The 18,457-nt window shown below is 41.0% G+C and overlaps 1 protein-coding gene across 6 annotated transcripts in view; it reads right to left on the bottom strand.

The window, feature by feature from the left end:
- Window positions 1-441: 441 nt before the first annotated feature.
- RALGPS2 (Ral GEF with PH domain and SH3 binding motif 2) overlaps window positions 442-18,457 on the bottom strand; it is a 397,229-nt gene continuing 379,213 nt past the window's right edge. For 5 of the 6 annotated variants that reach the window (XM_073593380.1, XM_073593379.1, XM_073593383.1 and 2 more), the window contains 4 exons: window positions 13,368-13,460; window positions 10,427-10,532; window positions 9,035-9,126; window positions 442-6,245 (listed from right to left, as the gene is read on the bottom strand). In XM_073593380.1, coding sequence (XP_073449481.1) covers window positions 6,216-6,245; window positions 9,035-9,126; window positions 10,427-10,532; window positions 13,368-13,460 — 321 coding nt within the window. In that variant the 3' untranslated portion in view covers window positions 442-6,215. The remainder of the gene's footprint in view (window positions 6,246-9,034; window positions 9,127-10,426; window positions 10,533-13,367; window positions 13,461-18,457) is intronic. The other variant, XR_012235342.1, reaches the window with a different exon arrangement.

Here is an 18,457-nt window from a genome sequence, read left to right on the forward strand (position 1 = left end):
GGACGTTTTATGGAAGGCAATAGAAACTCCCTTGGCTTTCCGAGACAGGTTTGTCATTTAGGAATAAATTAAACAATTGGTCCCAAGACAGAGCCTTGGGGTACCCTACTCAAGACCAGTTTGAGTACATGTTATTTACCACTACCCTTTGGACACACCCCTGTAACCAGATGTCTATCCAAGAACAAATCTCATCGTTGGGTTATTAGTTAAGAGAAGTCCTAAAATACTTACCCCTTTGCAGGTCAATGCTAATCATCAGAGATCATTTGGCTGGCCTATAGCAGGATCCCAGAGCAGGAATTACAACAGAAGTATTGATCATTTTTAGAAAGCAGGAAGTAAAGAAGGTCTGCTTTAAAATGAGCTTGCAAAAGTTTTAACACAAAAATGATCTACATAAATCTGAAAAATGATCTGAAAAAAAAGGAAGCACAAGAAGCCTTTTTTTTTTCTTTTAATTTTCATTTTCAGTAGGAAATAATCCCAAGACAGCATATTTTAACATATACACATTCTTAAAAGTGCTCACACACAAATATATTGAAAGAAAATGTGGACCTGGGGATTAGCACATCACTACAAGAGGTCATAATGCAACATCCCCACATCAAACAGCTGCCAAGGGACACTAACACTTCTGCTCATAAAAAGGACTGAATGATGTAAAACAAAGGATGATTTATCCAGACATCTGTGTGCTGCTTGTACATATTTCCCACTTTTCTTTTAATTGAAAAAATATGACTAATATTAACAGCAATACTTACACATTTCATCACTGCACCATTGTAATGAATAGTTTTAAAAAAAAAGTCAGTCCACCCCCAAACTGCCATTTTAGTTTTCTGGAGTTGCAGGTGGATTAAAAAACACTTCATTATTTTTCTCTCCAATGCCAGCAGTGGAATTTCTGCAAAGATTTCCCAGTTCGGTGCAAGCATTGGTGAAACTGTATTCCCCATTTGCAATGGCTTTAATGGGTGAGTGGAACCAGGAACTCAGATGCAGAGATTGCAACGCTAGAGAGTGAAGAAAAGCCACCAAGGTATTAAACCTGCCATCATTTTATATATTGGTTTTGGGTGGACATGCCTAATAGGAACCAAAATATTCATGGTCAGTGCATAATGAAGCAAATTCACCAAATGACTGATGTCACCCTGTACAGTAAACTGGTTAAGGCACTGGTGTCAACCAGGTTCCCTCTCACCAAGCAGATGGAGCAAGCTCAATGCCCTATGGCATGGTCACTGCCTGCTCCCAATGTGTTTCTCTTCAAGCATCAGGTCCCCATCATTACCGTTCCAAAGTCAGTACACACTCACAATCCTATACACTCTTCTGTCTTTCTATAGTTACTCGACATTCTCTATGAAATTCTCTGCCTTAAATGTACACAATATGACCTTTAAGATGAATGCAAGTCATTAGAAAGGGCACAATGTGTTCCTAGAATCCATTCTCCCCCAATGAAAGCACTATGATTGGAAAAATTAATATCCTACACACATTCTTTTCAGCAGTACCAGCTGCCTGTATCCCAGCTGGAGGCAAAGAGCAATGGAAAATGTCTCCAATGGGACAAAGGCAAAAGCATATCTTTTGCAGAGTGGTGAAGTGTTACAATTGTTTGAAAGGTTTTTAAAACTGTTTGAGCTCTTCTGCTGTGGCGACAACCCTCCCAATTGAGGCAGGAATTGAGGGAAACACTACCAGAGAGAAATGTAAACTGCTCTCCACTCTATTCAAAACAAAAAGAACAATGGCTTGAGTTAGGCTTTAATTGGTTGGAACTAGTTAACTGAAAATGTTAAACTGTAAGTGTCATATCACAACAGTAGGACAATATTAAAAAGCTTAGGAATGCAATTTTCATTCCCCGTTTTGAAAATGTGATACAAGGGTCAATTCACTAATGCTTGATTTATGTCTACACCATTACTCATCAAATTTAATAACACAGACATCACATAGATCTGGATTTGTTATACTACTGCCTAAAAAATTTTAACCATTAGGACTCATGCACACTGGGCATCAAAAAAAAAAAAAAAAAAAAAAAGACGCTTTTAAGGGTGTTATACTTTTTTTCTACCTCTAGGCACCCCTCCACGTTAGCCTATGTGTCACACAGGCATATAGAGGTATAAAATAAAATAAAAAATCACTTGCATGTTCAGGAGAGGAGCTATCGGCAGAAAAAAAAAAAAAAAACACACCCAATGCACCTAAACATTCCTAAACGCTAGAGTTTAATTTCAGTGGCTAGAATTAAAGTAGAAGTTCACCCTAAAACGAAAATCTGTACATCTATTTACATCCATGATCCAAGACAAACCTACCTAGAAAAGGTATGTATAGAGCTTTCTTCATTACGGGGCTAGATTAGTCCTAGATTGTGGATGCCTGTAGAGTTACAAATTTTAGTTTTAGGGTGAACTTCTACTTTAATATTCTGGCCAATGGAATAAAAGCCCAAAACATTTGAAACACAAACGCATTTGCAAAATGCAGCATTTGGCATGTTTTTTACACTGCTTTTCTCCCACCTGAATAAAAGGCATTCAGAAAAGCTGGACATATGCCCAGTGTGCTTGAGTCCGTAAGCTTTTCTTGCTCACAAATTGTTATTTTATTTCTTGGACAATGATCTCTACCAGGAATGGCTCCTCCTTCTGCTCACAATAAACGGCACATATAAAGTCACACCTTTCATTAGTAAGAAGCCAACGGTAATTTTAAGGAATAAAAACTCCACTCTCTTCGTGAATTGACCTTTACATAGAAAATATCACAAAAAAGGATGTCAGAATAAAAAAATATAGTAAATTCAGCTGATCTGTATCATATCTGTATCTCTAGTGAATTGAAAATTTATTTTTCAAAGAAAATGTAATTTTAGTTATACTACAGTAAACTAACCCTACAGTCCAGTCTTATGCGTAGAAGAAAATAAGCCTATATGATAATTACAAGTTTTATGTGGGTATAGTGTGATCTTTAATGGAGCTGATTGATGAAAACTGGAATAAAAGTGGAGGAGTGGCCAGCCTCAACTCAGGTTTCATCCCTGAACTGAATAGGGCAGTGATGGCGAACCTTGGCACGCCAGATGTTTTGGAACTACATTTCCCATGATGCTCAACTACACTGCAGAGTGCATGAACATCATGGGAAATCTAGTTCCAAAACATCTGGGGTGCCAAGGTTCGCCATCACTGGAATAGGGGAAACTGGCATGTTTAACTACTTCAACTCTTTTTTTCCAGTTTCTGTAAATCAGCCCCATGTGCTGGTGCTTAGATGAACCTGAACAAAACTTCCACCTAAAGGATGGTTACTGGCACGATAGGTACTAGAACATTGTACAAGGACATTTTTAGCTTATCATAAAAAAACGAAAAATTAGGGACAAAAATAAAGAATACAATAAAGTAATAGCTGTGTTTGCTTCAGTCACAAGTTTGCTTGGTAAAAAAAAAATCTACAATTATTTACACATATACAATCAAAAGCAATATGCACACTTTGTAAACTGATAAATGCAGTATCAACGAAGAGTCAGAATGTAAAGCCAGAAAATTGTGCCTTATCGCACAGATATGTACCTCCTGTACTAAAACAAGCAATGTACATTCACCAAATTAATGGACAGGTGGCCTCCTTTCATTTATATAGAGGCAAAGAGCATTTGCAACCCTAAAGCAAGATTAAATCAGTTTCTGAACATTTAAAAAATACAATCCGTCACAAAACAGTGAAACGTAAATCACTGTGTTTTGTATTATCCCAAGTCTTCTCGGTATAGGACATTAAACATAAAATGTAGGTGTGGGCCTCGGCACCCAATTGGACCCTTGTTTTTATTTTCCAGGAGTCAGCAGAAAAATGGGAGATGGAAATCAATAACTTAATATTAACACCACCTCCCCTGCTGTGTTTCTTGGTTTGGAAGTCCTATTAAATATCTGCAACATAAAGCAAGGTTAAATCTGGCCTGGCAGTGTATTCTGGAGAACTGCTGTACCTCATTTATGTTCGTCATCTGCTATTGTTACAAATTTTGTGCGGATGCAGAATTTTGTCAGACCTGAAAAGATTGTGCATTTTTTAATTAGGAAAATGGTGTAAGCTACACGCACCTACTGATGTCTCCATGCTTGCATTTTAAGTGCAGAAGTCAAGGTCATTGCAGACATGCAGTTCAGCCATAGAACCTTTTGTCTGACAATATCACGTGTGCGAATTCACTAGCATGAAAAGGTCTCATGTGACTATCACTGGAATGATACTAAGAGGACTGGGCTTTTGGGGCTACCCTATGGGCAAAAACTGGTTGTTCTGAATCAAAAGGCCGGCCTTTCCTTTTTCGGCATAGGCAATCTTCTTGGGGCTGAGACCCATCTCTGTCTTCTACAAATAATTTCTCCCCGACAGTAAATAGGATCCCTTAACCTTCTCTAGATCATAAAGAGGGAAAATAGAGAGACTGAAGCAAACACAGTTTCTAACGGCAGAGCTAATGAAATCTCTGTATTTATTCTATTAACAGTTTGTCCGGTTTTTGAAGCCACAAGGATGCTAATAAAAAAAAAAAAAATCTGCTGATCTTTATACCAGACACCCAGGATATGATGTTGTCCCTGAAGATCATTGCCAGTGGTAGAGCAAGCACAGACACAGCTCACCTCTCACTGATTTCCAGCTATTATATGCTGGGCAGAAGAAACTCCCAATTTTTGTGCAATGAATATCAGAATAGGGTTTGCAAAAAGCTTTTTTCCTGCAATTGTATTGGGATATTGTTACGTGGTACATTTAGATGCAAATCGAGCTTAGCGTGGTTCTTCTTTACCAGTAAAAGAAAAAAAAAAAAGATTAAAACCAAAGAGAAATAAAACAATTTAAAAATAGATAATACTGCTGCTTTTGTGTGACTCAGCTAGGCATCAGGCTTGGGCTAGAGCACATTTTCCATGTAAACAAAAGTCTTCTAATGTAGTCACCACATAAATACAGGTGACCATTTTTTGGAGTGGACACAAAGAGGCAGCCTACCGTTTCCTCGCTCCACCATGATGCTGCTGGATATTGACCAACATAAATGGTTAAATTATGTACAGGTACACTTTAATGACAAGTTATTTGTATGGCCCCACCAGGTGCTGCTGAGAAAAACAAACCTACCAAGTGTATTTTGGGTGCTTTAATAAAATTAGAGAAAACTGCATGTTTATAGCAGCCAGATTACTGCTCTTATTTTTTACGACATATCAAATCCGATTGGCAGCTAGGGGCAACCCAAGTTACTTAATTTGTCTGAGTAACTGCTTGTGTTGCCTTCAACTGATTTCTCCCTTTCATATTTATGTAAGGGATGGTTGGCTGGCAACACAGGCAGTTCTTTCTTTAGCCATTTTCATATGCGAGGAGTAGTCTGTTTTGTTTGTGCGTCTTCAGCTGTGGTCTGACACATCAGCGTATCACATTGATCTAATATTTGAAAGTGATGTCCCCTTCACCAACACGATCAATTCATCTCTCAACCCTACACGACGACATCTCATCCCTAAGTTAACACTGTTCTTTCTACTCATTTTTTTTTCATGGTTTTGGTTTTCCTAAAGAAAACTATTTTTGTGTTTGTATATACATATATAAAAAAACAAAAAAGGGCAACACTTCTTTCCCCGTAACAGTGAGTTTGACAATAAACGCTTAACAAAACAGAGTCACAAAGGACTGTGTAATACACTCAAGTGAATCCACCCAGACTTGCACACACACACATTTACACACACACTATTTGGTGTTACATCTCAACACTCACATTTTTGTTTTTAGTTTGTCTTTAAGGCAGTGGTTCAGTGAACAATTAAGAATAGGAAAAAAAAAAAAAAAGAAAGAAAATAGTCTAAGCCTATGTACATAGGCAATCTCAAAACGAGGTCCATGGCTGTTCCTGTCCATGTCTACAAGATCATGTTTTGTCCTGCACAGGATTATTATAGATGTATTGCAAAGAGGTGGATCACGTTCCTTGTCCTCTTCGCTGTCAGTGCTAAAACCTAGATCTGGTTTGTTCATTGCTTTAAGGTGCTGCTGCCCGCAGGTGGTGAGGGAGCTTTACATATATATGGACTCATTGCTCACAAGCCCCTGAGGGTCTGACGTACAGTTGAGACAAATCCGTGATAAAAATGCTGGATAGGTCACTCGAAGGTCATCAAGTTGGCAGGAACCTGTTAAAATATAGAAGTCACAGATCCAGGTCAGTGGAAATGATCAAAAAAACAATAGGCAGGCAGGCATTTATGTTAATGATTTGACCACTTTTTTCCCCAGTTTGATAAAAATGTAATAAAAATCAAACATTCTAGGTTACAAATCTGATTACTAATCATTATATGCTCACAAGCTTGCAGTCTGTGTGTTATTCTCAGACACAGTTTTCTATGTCATAATAATGTTTATGTTTCAGACAGGTCTGCTTCTAGTTCTGAGCGCTCGCTAACAGTTGCATGTCTCAGATAAACATTGGGACCCAATCAGCATGGTTTCTAAGCATATGACCACCATGATGGCCATAGTGATCACTGGTCATAAAGGGATTAACAACAAGAGACCTCATGTGATCAAAAATATTTTCCAACTTGCTAGGAAGTCATTCTCGGTCAATGACGTTTTGTTTGGAAATGGTGTTGTAAGAGTTTTTCAGGAAACAAAGTAATCATAAAAACATCAGCTTTGTCAACTGACAAGACGACACGCTTTGTTTGATGTGTGGCCACAGCCAATCCCGTCAGATAAAAATTCACCTTCTACTCCCAAAGTCCCTAGAAAACAATTTGTCAAAAACACCTCTCCTGATGCAACTCTCTCTTCTATCTGGGAAGGCCATGAAGCCGTTTTCAGTGGTCAATGTATATTTTAACTGCAATCAAAAGAGGTTCCGGAGCTGCTCACCAGCTGTTTAAAAACAAACTCAGGCATTTGGAAGCTCAATTACTAACCTCTCCCTCGCTTCCTATTCTCAGAGACAGTCAGCACTAGGGGAGGCCTGAAGGACATTGACATAGGAAAGGTTGGCAAAGCGCTCTTTTGTCTTAAGCAAACATATTATGATAAGGGTAATAAATCACATTCTTCATTCTCACCCTGCCTGCATAGCCCAACCCTTTCATGACTACTATTTAGACTATGACTCGACTATCCCTCATAATCCTCCCCCCTGACCTTCTTCAGAAAATACAGTTATATCTGTCAGAGAGCAAGCTCCCTTTTATCTCACCTTCACACACAGCAAATCTCAATGTTCATATCACTGATGATGAGGTTATCGCTACCTGATGGCCTGCCCTATTGCTATTACAAAACTTTCCTTCCCATCCTCCTCCGGCATATCACCTTCCTCTTTACTATAATTCCTTTCTGGCCGACTCCCCTATTGCGAGAGATATGCAATCTATATTTATCACAATGATCCCTAAACCTGGAAAAAAGAATACATTGTGCTCTAATTACAAACCGATCGCGCTACTAAATTTGGATCTTAAACGTTTTACAAAAATTCTCGCAAATAGATTGAACAAACTTTTTCCGTTTGTAATCCACAAAGACCAGGTAGGATTCATTCCTTTCCGCCAGGTGACAATACTAGGAAAGTAATAAATCTTATTGAAGTGGCAAACAGGAATCAGACAGAGGTGTTGCTCTGCAGCCTTGATGCAGAAAAGGCCTTTGATCGGCTTAGCTGGCCTTTACTGTTTGCCACTCTGTCACCTAAGAATAAAGGGCCCATTCCTAAGGGCTACCACTCATCTATACTCCCTCCCATTGGCACCTGTCAGAACTCCAGTCTTCATCTCTTCCCCTTTCACCATTTCAGTCGATCAAGGCAGGGGTGCCCTCTCCCCCATTGAATCTCTGGTGGCCCACATTAGACTAAACCCTGACATACAAGACATCCAAGTCTGGAATACAGATTTTAAGATCTCCCTTTCTGGAGAAGTGCTTCCTGAATCAGGGTCACACGGCGCAGCTGCTCACTCCCACTCTACTAAACATCTAGAAGCACATTACGGCTGCAGCCTGAAAGGAGACATTACACAGCCACAGCGCAGGTGAATTGCTCAGCATATTCCAGCAACATCGTGGATACCCACTCACAGATCCCTGGCTGCAATACCGGAACCAACCACCGGGGATCAAAGATCACCAATAACAATTAACAGACGGTCCTACAACTATACACCATCCCTACGGTACTGAGATGTGGAAGGATAACCTCTACAGCGAAAGAGTCCACTCGCAATACTATACTACCTATGTAGTGTTACACTACCCATCCAGCTTCATCTATCTATTTTTATACATTTAAACACAGACTAGATTTGGCTCTTTAAGGCTCTGACAAAGAGGCAAACCCTCGAAAGGCGTTAGCCAACCATTCAAGTATCCCTTCTGTGGATAACATCACATATCAATCTATTAAATGTCTACCATTGCTTTTATTCATATGTACGAATACGTATTTTTTTGTATATACCCATTTTGTTTATAATAAACTCCTTTTTTTAACTATTCGTGCAACAGGCCATGCACCTTTCTTTTCCTTCTTTACACAATGAACTACCAGAGCACCTAACAATGCCAAATAAGTTCATTGAAAACTGCAAGCCGACAGCCGCAAAGGCTGTCGGTACTTGTAGTTTTTTCCTTCACAGAAGTTGGCCAGAAGGGCGATGCTTTTTTTTGCTTGCTGTCACTAGAGGCAGCAGAGAGGGTGGTGGCCGCAGGAGTGGGAACAGGTTACTTGTTCCACTCTAAAAACAGGTGGAACATGTAACATGTTCCCAAAGGTGAACTTATCCTTTAACATATTTACATGGGGCCAATTGTGCTTCCTGGATGTACACACTTTAAGGAGTGGGAGAGGGGCATTTACCTAGAAACCGTTTATACATGTGCAGCTTTACTCAACTAAACTATCTAACCCTTCGGGTAATGCAGGTTCTCCTAGTTCTCCTACCTGCTGTCTGTTGCTTTGGCAGGCTGCACTGAGATGTTTGAACCACAGCATAGCATTCGAACGGTTCCCAGCCTGAAACTTGTAAGAGTTTCCTTATGTTGAGGAAAAAAAAAATGTTAATGTTCATCTACATAAATCATACCACTATAAAAAAAATACAGCTTAACTCTTCGTGCAGTGTATAACAACATTTTCCACATATCCAACAAATTGTTCTTTGGGCTGTGATAAGTACTTATAGGCCAATCCATGTATCGTGTTGCTAGACAACCCCCACCCTATGACAGGGGTTCTTCTCCCTCACTAACAGTGATTAGTGCACTGGTAGTCCATTGACACTTCCTCCGATTCTTGAACTGAAAGTTGGAGGAAGAGTTTGCAGGAGCCTAGCATTGCACCTGCAATCCACTAATCTTGGGTGCAATGCTTTGCAGGCTTTCTGTGAAAAAAATAAATAAATGCACATTTCTTTCCTGCAAAAATATGTGCATTACTTTAAAGGTACATTTATCCTTTAATGCTCTAATGACTAATCTAATAATTCACTACAAAATTTTATCAAGAGTTTGGATCTCTCTATGGTTAAATTTTCTCAAAAATGCAAAATAAGCTTTTTTGTTAAAATTAACCAATTTCCAATTATTGTGACTCATATGGAAAAAGCACCCAAACATAACTATACAGACCGGTGACTCCTAAACACCGCCAGGTGCTAGCCTCCAAGGAATCAGTCTTGCCCACTGTAGATGTAAATACAACAAAACTGGAAGTGCACACCTGGAGAACACACAGTCTATGAAGTGACAAATTGGCTTCAACTTGTCCCCTCCCTAACCACATTCCTCTAATGCATTTCATCCAATCATGAGCTTAGTTGTAAGGTACTATGACTAACCCTGTGATAGAGTGAAATGTGATGGAGGGGCATGTTTAGCGAGGGGACAAGCTGAAGGAGATCTGTCACTCCATAGACTGGGCGGTCTCCCAGTGTACTTTTGCAGTTTTGTTGTATTTACAATTTCTATTAGTGTTAGAATCTTCTGCAGTTTATATTTGTCCCCTTCTCATTAAAACAAATAATCGTGAAACATAAATAATTAGGATATTATGGCTGTGGAGTCACAAAGACTTGAAAAGAAAATAAAAAAAATAATGATTTCAGGCAGCATTTAACCAAAAATTAGATCACTGATTTGGGGTGGGCTTGCTCCTCTAGCCTTGGAAGTCTGCAGTATCGATATTGTATCTGGGGGAATAATCACTTTTCTTGCATTTCAACATAGTCCGTATCTGAAATTTTCACCAGTGAAGAAAGGCAAGGCCTCCTTTTCTTTCTGATACCAATTAATTCCCAAATTTCAAAATCGTTATGACTACGTAAGCATGCCTTACCTTTTTCAGAGTCCGTGAGTAGAAAGAGATCAAGGTGATCGGGGTCATCAGCCATCATCACCATCCAGCCCACAACTGATACATTTTTTGTAGATGTGGACTTGAACTGAAATGGAAACATTAGCATAATCATTTCCTGGCTGGTAATGATCTTGGTAACCGGAGCTATTCATTATATTACTCTCTATATGCAAGCACTATTCTGCAGTGTTATGCTTCCCTGCCTAAAAGGGCACAAAATCCTTCCTGACATTTAAAAATGAAAAACACAAAAAACTATCTCCATCACCATAATCAGCTTTTAACCCCTTAACCACTTCAATAATGGGCACTTCCCCCCTTCCTGTCCAGGACAATTTTTAGCTTTCAGTGCTGTCGCAATTTGAATGACAACTGCGCGGTCATGCAACACTGTATCCAAACAAAATTTTTATAATTTTCTTCCACACAAATAGAGCTTTCTTTTAGTGGTATATGATCACCACTGGGGTTTTTATTTTTGCTAAACTAAAAAAAGATCGAAATTTTTGAAAAAAAAAAAAAAAAAAAAGTTTCTTTGTTATAAAATTTTGTTTTCTTCTCCGATGAGGCTGCACTAATGGGCGCCGATGAGGCTGCACTAATGGGCGCCGATGAGGCTGCACTAATGGGCGCCGATGAGGCTGCACTAATGGGCGCCGATGAGGCTGCACTAATGGGCGCCGATGAGGCTGCACTAATGGGCACTGATAGGCACCGATAGGTGGCACTGGATAGGCAGCGCTGATGAGGAGCTACTGATAGGCATTACTGATTGGCATCTGAAGGGCACTAACAGGCATTACTGATGGGGGACTGATTGGCACTGACATGCGTTACTGATGGGGCACAGAGTGGCAGGTGAGGGGCACCTCTCATGGGGGCTGCGCTGATAATCAATGTGCTCATTATCAGCGCAGACCCCCCCCCCTCTGACAGGGAGAGCCGCCGGTCGGCTCTCCCTGTCAGCGCGAAGCGAAGAAAGCCGTTTACTGGCACTTCCTGGTACACGCTGTGATCAGCTGTGATTGGTCACAGCTGATCACATGGCAAGGAGCCTTGGTCAGAGGCTCCTTACCACAATTGGAGATGCGGTACGTCAGAGTGGCACACAGCACCATCGAACGCCGCGCTGCGGGTGCCGGCATGTTATCCATATAACGTACAGTCAGAACAGTAGAACCACTGCCCGGCCATCATTCTGCTATAGGCCAGGCGGGAAGTGGTTAAAAATGAGGGTGTATAAAGTACATCGTCTCAAATTCCATGTATGTACCAAAGGCATACCTCGTAACCCTGCTGTACTCTTTGTGGAAAGTGTAAAATCAGGAAAAGGACATCGTCTTTTTTTTGCTTTTTTGGATTGGATCGGAGGCAGCCTGATGTAAAAACAGACAGCGGAGTCCATTTACACCGGGCCATTCACAGAAATGACAGGGTCCACTGGGCAGAAACTGAACTGGCACAGACGGCAAAATCCTGACATCTATCCTGCTGTGTTCGGATCCGAGCTGACACCGATCCGTGTGAAAGAGGCCTTAGGCTCCTTCATAACTCATGTAAAACTGCGTAATTGTACTGCTAATCTGCATTCATTCTCCCATTAGGACAGTGCTTACCAAACTTTGCTTAGTTGTGTATGATCATCACTCTGGCATGTCCACGTATCCCCATAGAGATACACAGATCAGCACTGCAGCCATTGGCTGCATGTACTAATTGAATGCTGGTTTCATATAAGGACCATTGGACAGAAGTCAGTTTAACGTCCAGCTCCTGTTGAACAGAGGTACACACGGACCAAAATTGGATCCTGCGCAACTGGCCAAATTTCGGCACGTGTACACCCAGCTTAAATTGGAGTTGGATGAGCCATAGCTCTGTAGCTTTAGGAGAAATGCAGGTTTCACCAAATCACAAAGGAGGCTCTCAATGTTTGTCTGTAGAGGAGCCTGCACACAATTGTCTGTAACCCAGCAGAGAATGCAATGTGCCCAAACATATTGATTGCACAGTTTACTCCCTTTAATCATTTTCTTTAAACACTGCCACGCATCCCATTCTTTGTTCTGAAACACTGATCCCTTTCATATGAGCTGATTTTATTAACAGACTATTCCAATAATGTAGCAAAAATATGATTTGAAATTGAGACAAGGCCAAAGATCACTGCTTGGCCAAGAATGTGCCTCAGTGTAAATCATCCAGTTAGGCCTCGTTCACAAAGGAGTACTATAGTGTACGCCCATGAGAGGGCAGTGTTTGCCTGCACGGGGATGCACAGATGTTCCATGCAACCCCATGCAGGCAGTCCTATTCATGTCAATTGAGATGCAGCAGCTGCACAGACACACCTGCTACTCCCAAATCCGTGCATGTGCATGGCCCCGAACACAGACAGTGTGCGTGTGAACAAGGCTTTACAGTGCAGTGGAAAGTATTGCTTAAATTAGCAACTTGCACGCACACCCATTCATAAAAACTGGGAGTTATCTCTGCTCAGTAGAGACTAGAGAGTTCTAGGACTGGAGGAGAGCCGGTCATGTGACCTGACCTGGCCATAAAACTGGAATCCCCTGGCTTTATTTTGTGTTTTTTTTTTTACAGAATTATAAATTACGTTCTGTTGTTCTCTGACAGTTTCAGAGTCCCAAAGCTGGTGAAGCACGGAGCAAATGTGTAAAGCAAACCGCTGAGCTTCAGAATTGTGTGGTATTTTTTTATTTTGTGAGCCTCTTAGGCTTAAACTCTTTTGGCAAGTACTACAGAACTCCACCATGTCTCGTGAATATAAGTATTTCATTAACATCACAACTGACAGATGGACTCTAATGACATTGAAGAACATGGCAAAGTCCTCCATTTTTCTACATAGAGGTATACTTCCAAATTAATTACCTTTATTTAAAAGGCTAATACTTACATGTTTCCTTTCTGTGGCTTTTATGGATTTTGCTGCATAGTATATAAGCTGTGTACCGCACAGTACTGCCCAGTATTTGGTCCACGATGCCACCTGCATGAAAACATTATAATATGACATATAGCTTACACTACAACATAAAGCTAGCTTCTAAAAGGGGCAATACCGCTGAATACAATAGCCAACATTTCTCTATCCATGCTACTTAACTTAGATAGGGGAATTGATAGTGTTCTCTTATTCAGCCCAGGGGATAAAAAGAGAAATTCAAAGCATGTATGCGCAGCTTAAAGCGATTGTAAAAGGTTTTTTTTTTTTTTTTTTAAAAACAAACAGTTCTATACTTACCTGCTCCTCTTCTTTTCGCATCCCTCCTCTGTCCAGTGCCTCCATGAGAAGCCACTGGGGGGCATGCTCACTCCTGAGCTCCGCTGCTGCATCCATTGACAGCTGGACTCTGGCCCTGCCCCCCCATCACTGGCTTTGACAGCACTTGGGGGGGAATGCTGATGCCTACATTTTTCCCTTAATGCAAATATTGCATTAAGGTAAAAGAAATGTTTAGGCTTTAGAACAACTTTAAGTTGCTTGATTATGAATATAATGATTTCGTACGTTTACAGTGCATCCGGGAAAGTATTCACAGTGCTTCACTTTTTCCACATTTTGTTATGTTACAGTTTTATTCAAAAATTGATTAAATTCATTATTTTCTTCAAAATTCTAGAAACAATACCCCATAATGACAACAGAAAAGATGTGTGTTTGAAATCTTTGCAAATGTATTAAAAATTAAAACAAAAAAATTGTGCCAATTGCCATACATCACGGGATACAATAGAAATAACATTAAGTAATATTCATTTTGAAATGAGGCTGTAACATAACAAAATGTGGAAAAGTGAAGCACTGTGAAGACTTTCCGGATGCACTGTAATAACTCAAATATAGAAATACAGTACTATTTGTCTATGTAATAACATTACTTTTAACTGCTTCCCACCCGCTCAACGTCCTATGACGTTGTGGACTTTGAGCGGTGATAGCTGAATGATGCCTGCAGCTACAAGCATCATTCAGATATCTTCTTTTACAGCTGGTGATTTCCTTCACCACAAGAACAATCACCTTTGGTGCTTCTCCCGGGCGTACCCTTGCGATCGGCTGACCGGAAAAGGAACCGACCGGCGCCGGATGATGACTATAGAGATTCCCGGTTGGCCAGATGGTCCCAGAAGTTTCTATGATTGTTCGGAGGCTGGGTGCGATGTTATGACATGACGCCCGGCCTCTGCATTTGAAAAAATGCTTCCGCCTCAGCTGGGAAGCCAGGATTTTTTTTTTTTTTCCAGGGTTCCCAGCCTAGAGGTGAGATACTTATTAACCCCATATCTCACTGTAAAGAGGACCTGTCATGCACTATTCCCATTACAAGGGATGTTTACATTTTCTAGCAACACAATTAGGATTTTTATATGTAGGAGAGAAATGTCAGAATTGGCCTGGTAGGCAAGTGGTTAAATTACAAAAAAAAAAGGCACTTTTGAGCCAAGTGTATTGTTTTGATTGCCTAGCATGTTTATCCTGCAGTCTTTATTACCTTTATCCAATTAATAACAGAAGAGCAAGATTTCTAGAAAGTTGGATCATGACACAAAACAGTTTCAGATATATAAATGCCATCCAATTTTAAAGTGATTTCACTTTTATTCAGCTCCCATTCATTGTTGTCCGATATGTCACAAAGCAGACATACTTTGATAAATGTATAAGAATTTATTTGCTTAAGAAACTATTTCAAAACATTGCAGATAATGTGCCATGTACCCGTCTGATGCTATTGTATCCCACTAGGTGGCGATGCTGTACAAAACTTCATGGCAGAATATATAAGATAAAGAAAACACAGTACACAATAGTGGGGAATGTGTGTGTCTATATATTTTACATGCACAAAGAAAGCAAATCTGGGTACATTATTCAGCAGCTGGCATTATTTAGTAGCAAAGAGTGCATGGGATTAATTCTGACATATGTAAATGAACTCTGGGCTGAAATCCTCAATTGCTGTGCAGTGAATATTGATGTAAAACATACAGTGTGGTTGAATACAGCAGGTTTATTTAAGAATTTAGGGTTTACAGGTTACCTAGATGTTTAAAAAGCAGTTTGTGTTGGTCAATTTAAAAAATAGGGAATGTGATCGGATGAACAAGTGGGTAGTAATGTGCCATATTACAGCAACTATCAGGACAGACAGAATTTCCTATGGTTTTGCCCATGAACTAAATCATTTTTTTAGTTTTGGATAGAGTTGAGGAGGATTAGAACCCCCGCCAGGCGTTTATTAGTTATGTGCCTTTTTTTTTTGGGAGCTACTTTAAAATGGTTGTAAAGGCACAAGGTTTTTTACCTTCACACATTCTATGCCAGCTGCTGTCAATCACAGCCAGTGAGCCAATCAGGAGACGGAGGGGGCAGGGCCGAGCTGCAGCTCAGTGTGCGAATGGACACACAGTGCTGTGGGGCGGGAGCGCGCCTGCTTGGGTGCCCCCAGAGCAAGCTGCTTGAGGTGGGGGCAACCGGCAGGAGGGAGGAGCCAGGAGAGCCGGCATGGGACTGGAAAAGAGGAGGATCCAGGCTGCTCTGTGCAAAACCAACTGCACAGAGGAAATAAGTATAACATGTTTGTTTTAAAACAAGGCTTTAAAGCTGAATTTCACCCTAAAGTGGAACTTCCGCTCATCGGATTCCTCCCCCCCTCCAGTGTCACAATTGGCACCTTTCAGGGGGGTGCAGATACCTGTATAATACAGGTACCTACACCCACTTCCAGGAATAGCTAGCCGCAAAACCCCCGCCCACCCCCGTTGTGTTGTGGGAAATACACAGTTCCCACAACACAACGGGGACCTGTGTAGACGCGCAGCACGACTCGCGCATGCGCAGTAGGGAACCGGGCAGTAAAGCCGCAATGCTTCACTTCCTGATTCCCTCAGTGAGAACGGCAGCGGCAGCCCCCGAGGATCGAGGGACGGTTCGGTCTCGGATGCCGACATTGCTGGACCCCGGGACAGTTAAGTGTCCTTATTTTAAAAGTCAGCAGCTGCAGTATTTGCAGCTGCTGACCTCTAAAAAAAATTTTTTTCACAAAACTCCGCTTTAATATCGCTCTATTACTGTTAGTTTAGGGCAGGGCTCAAAATTTAAAGTCCTGAGCTACTAGCCAGGCCTCAAGTGTTACTTGCCACCAGTTGCCCCACCCAACCCTGCCCCACCCCTAAACAGGCCCTCATAAATTGACACTTTAATGTTTTATGCAGAATTAAGTTATAAAAATAAATATTAACTTCTTTATCCATGCCCACCAATGCAGCCTGTGCCCACCATGCAGCCTACCTGTGCAGGGGAGGAGAGGAACAGGAGAGTCACCCGGATGATGGAACACAGCGATAACAGCTTTCATTTCAATTGCTGTGTTTCCGCCGCTCAACGTCACATATAGCCCCTGGCCAGGGAACTTTCATTGACAAATCGCCCATCCTGGGATTGGACGGCTGATCTGTCTATCAAAGTTCCGGGACCAGGAGGCGGGGCTTTATGTAACCGCGAGCGGCGAGGAACACAGCAATTGAAATGAAAGCAGTTATCACTGTGTTCCCTGCGCTCTGATCATCCGGGCGGCTCTCCTTTCTCTTCCCATCCGCCATCGCTGGACTCCCATTCAAGGAATGGGTTTAATGGGAGGAAGGACTCCCATTCAACCCAGGCTTCCGGTAGTGCTCACCCCCCACTCCCAGGCAGCCAATAGCTCGCCAGCCCTCAAAATCCACTTGCAAAATGCAGGCAGGCGAGTGGAATTATTGAGGGCTGGTATAGGGCAAAACTCTGGGATAAGCAAATACTGTCTAATTACAAGAGGCATGTGTATTCTTTAGTCTTTGTGCATTTCTTTCAGATCTGTGCAGTAATCTGTGAAACTCTCTCTGTGCAGGAACTTCCTGTAATAAAGACCGGTCACTGCTGCCCTCCTCTTTAACAGGGTGACTGGTCTCATCTCCATCCCTCCTGTAGTTTTCTGCAGGCAGCTTGTAGTGGGTGGAGTCCGCTGGGTCTCTTCCACACCTCTGCTCTCTGCAGTCTATCTGCAGCACAGTGATGATGTCACCACTACTTTCACAAGGTAAGATCTGTGTTTGCAAAGGAATTTTGTGCACATAAAGTGGATTTATATCCTTTCTGGCTTTTGAGGAATAGGTTTAGATGAAAATTTTATGCCCAGAGTTCAGCTTTAGGTTTAATGTGCTAAGCTAGCTGAACTGAGTGCTGGGTAATTCTGGAATGTTTATTGTATTACTCCTGCCCACCCATGTGCATCCCTTTCTTACTAATTATAAACTGATTTGAGAAGCTGCTATTTCTGTTTTATCTTCCCAATGTAGACATGGATGGCAAAAAAAACTTGCCAGAGGTTTTACAATTACCCACTAAGACGTTTAGATGTAATGTCAACTGTTATATAGCCCTTAAAGTATGACTAAAGGCAAAACTTTTTTTTTTTTTAGTTTTGGATAGAGTGGAGAGCGAATAGAACCCCTATCATTTTGTTTTGTCTGTGTCCCCCACCCCGTTAAGGAGATTCACACCCTCTATTTGTACTATTTACCATCATCATTAAAAGAAAAAGAAAACCCCAGAAAAGTAATAGAGGGGAAATCTTTAAATGGGGACACTAGTCATGTTGACCTGGGGGTCCCCAAGAAATCCCCTTAATTTACAGGGATTTCCTCTCACTTCCTTTTTGGCTATGGGACAAGGAATGAAGTGAAATTTCAGCAATGGGACACAGATGGCAAAAAAAAAACAAACAAAAAAAAACCCTACCTTGCTCTATCCTAAATGGAAAAACAAAAAAAAAAGTTTTGTCCATAGTTCTACTTTAACCTAAAACACTAATACTTAACCTATCACATAGACCTAATTCCTAAGCTGAATCAATACTTCAATAACCCCCTAATTATTACATATTCATAAACTCCTAAATCTGAAATATGTATTTACCCCTAAAAGTGCAGATGTATTTTATTGGG

The sequence above is a fragment of the Aquarana catesbeiana genome, linkage group LG07, assembly GCF_042186555.1.
Source record: "Aquarana catesbeiana isolate 2022-GZ linkage group LG07, ASM4218655v1, whole genome shotgun sequence".
Taxonomy (NCBI): domain Eukaryota; kingdom Metazoa; phylum Chordata; class Amphibia; order Anura; family Ranidae; genus Aquarana; species Aquarana catesbeiana.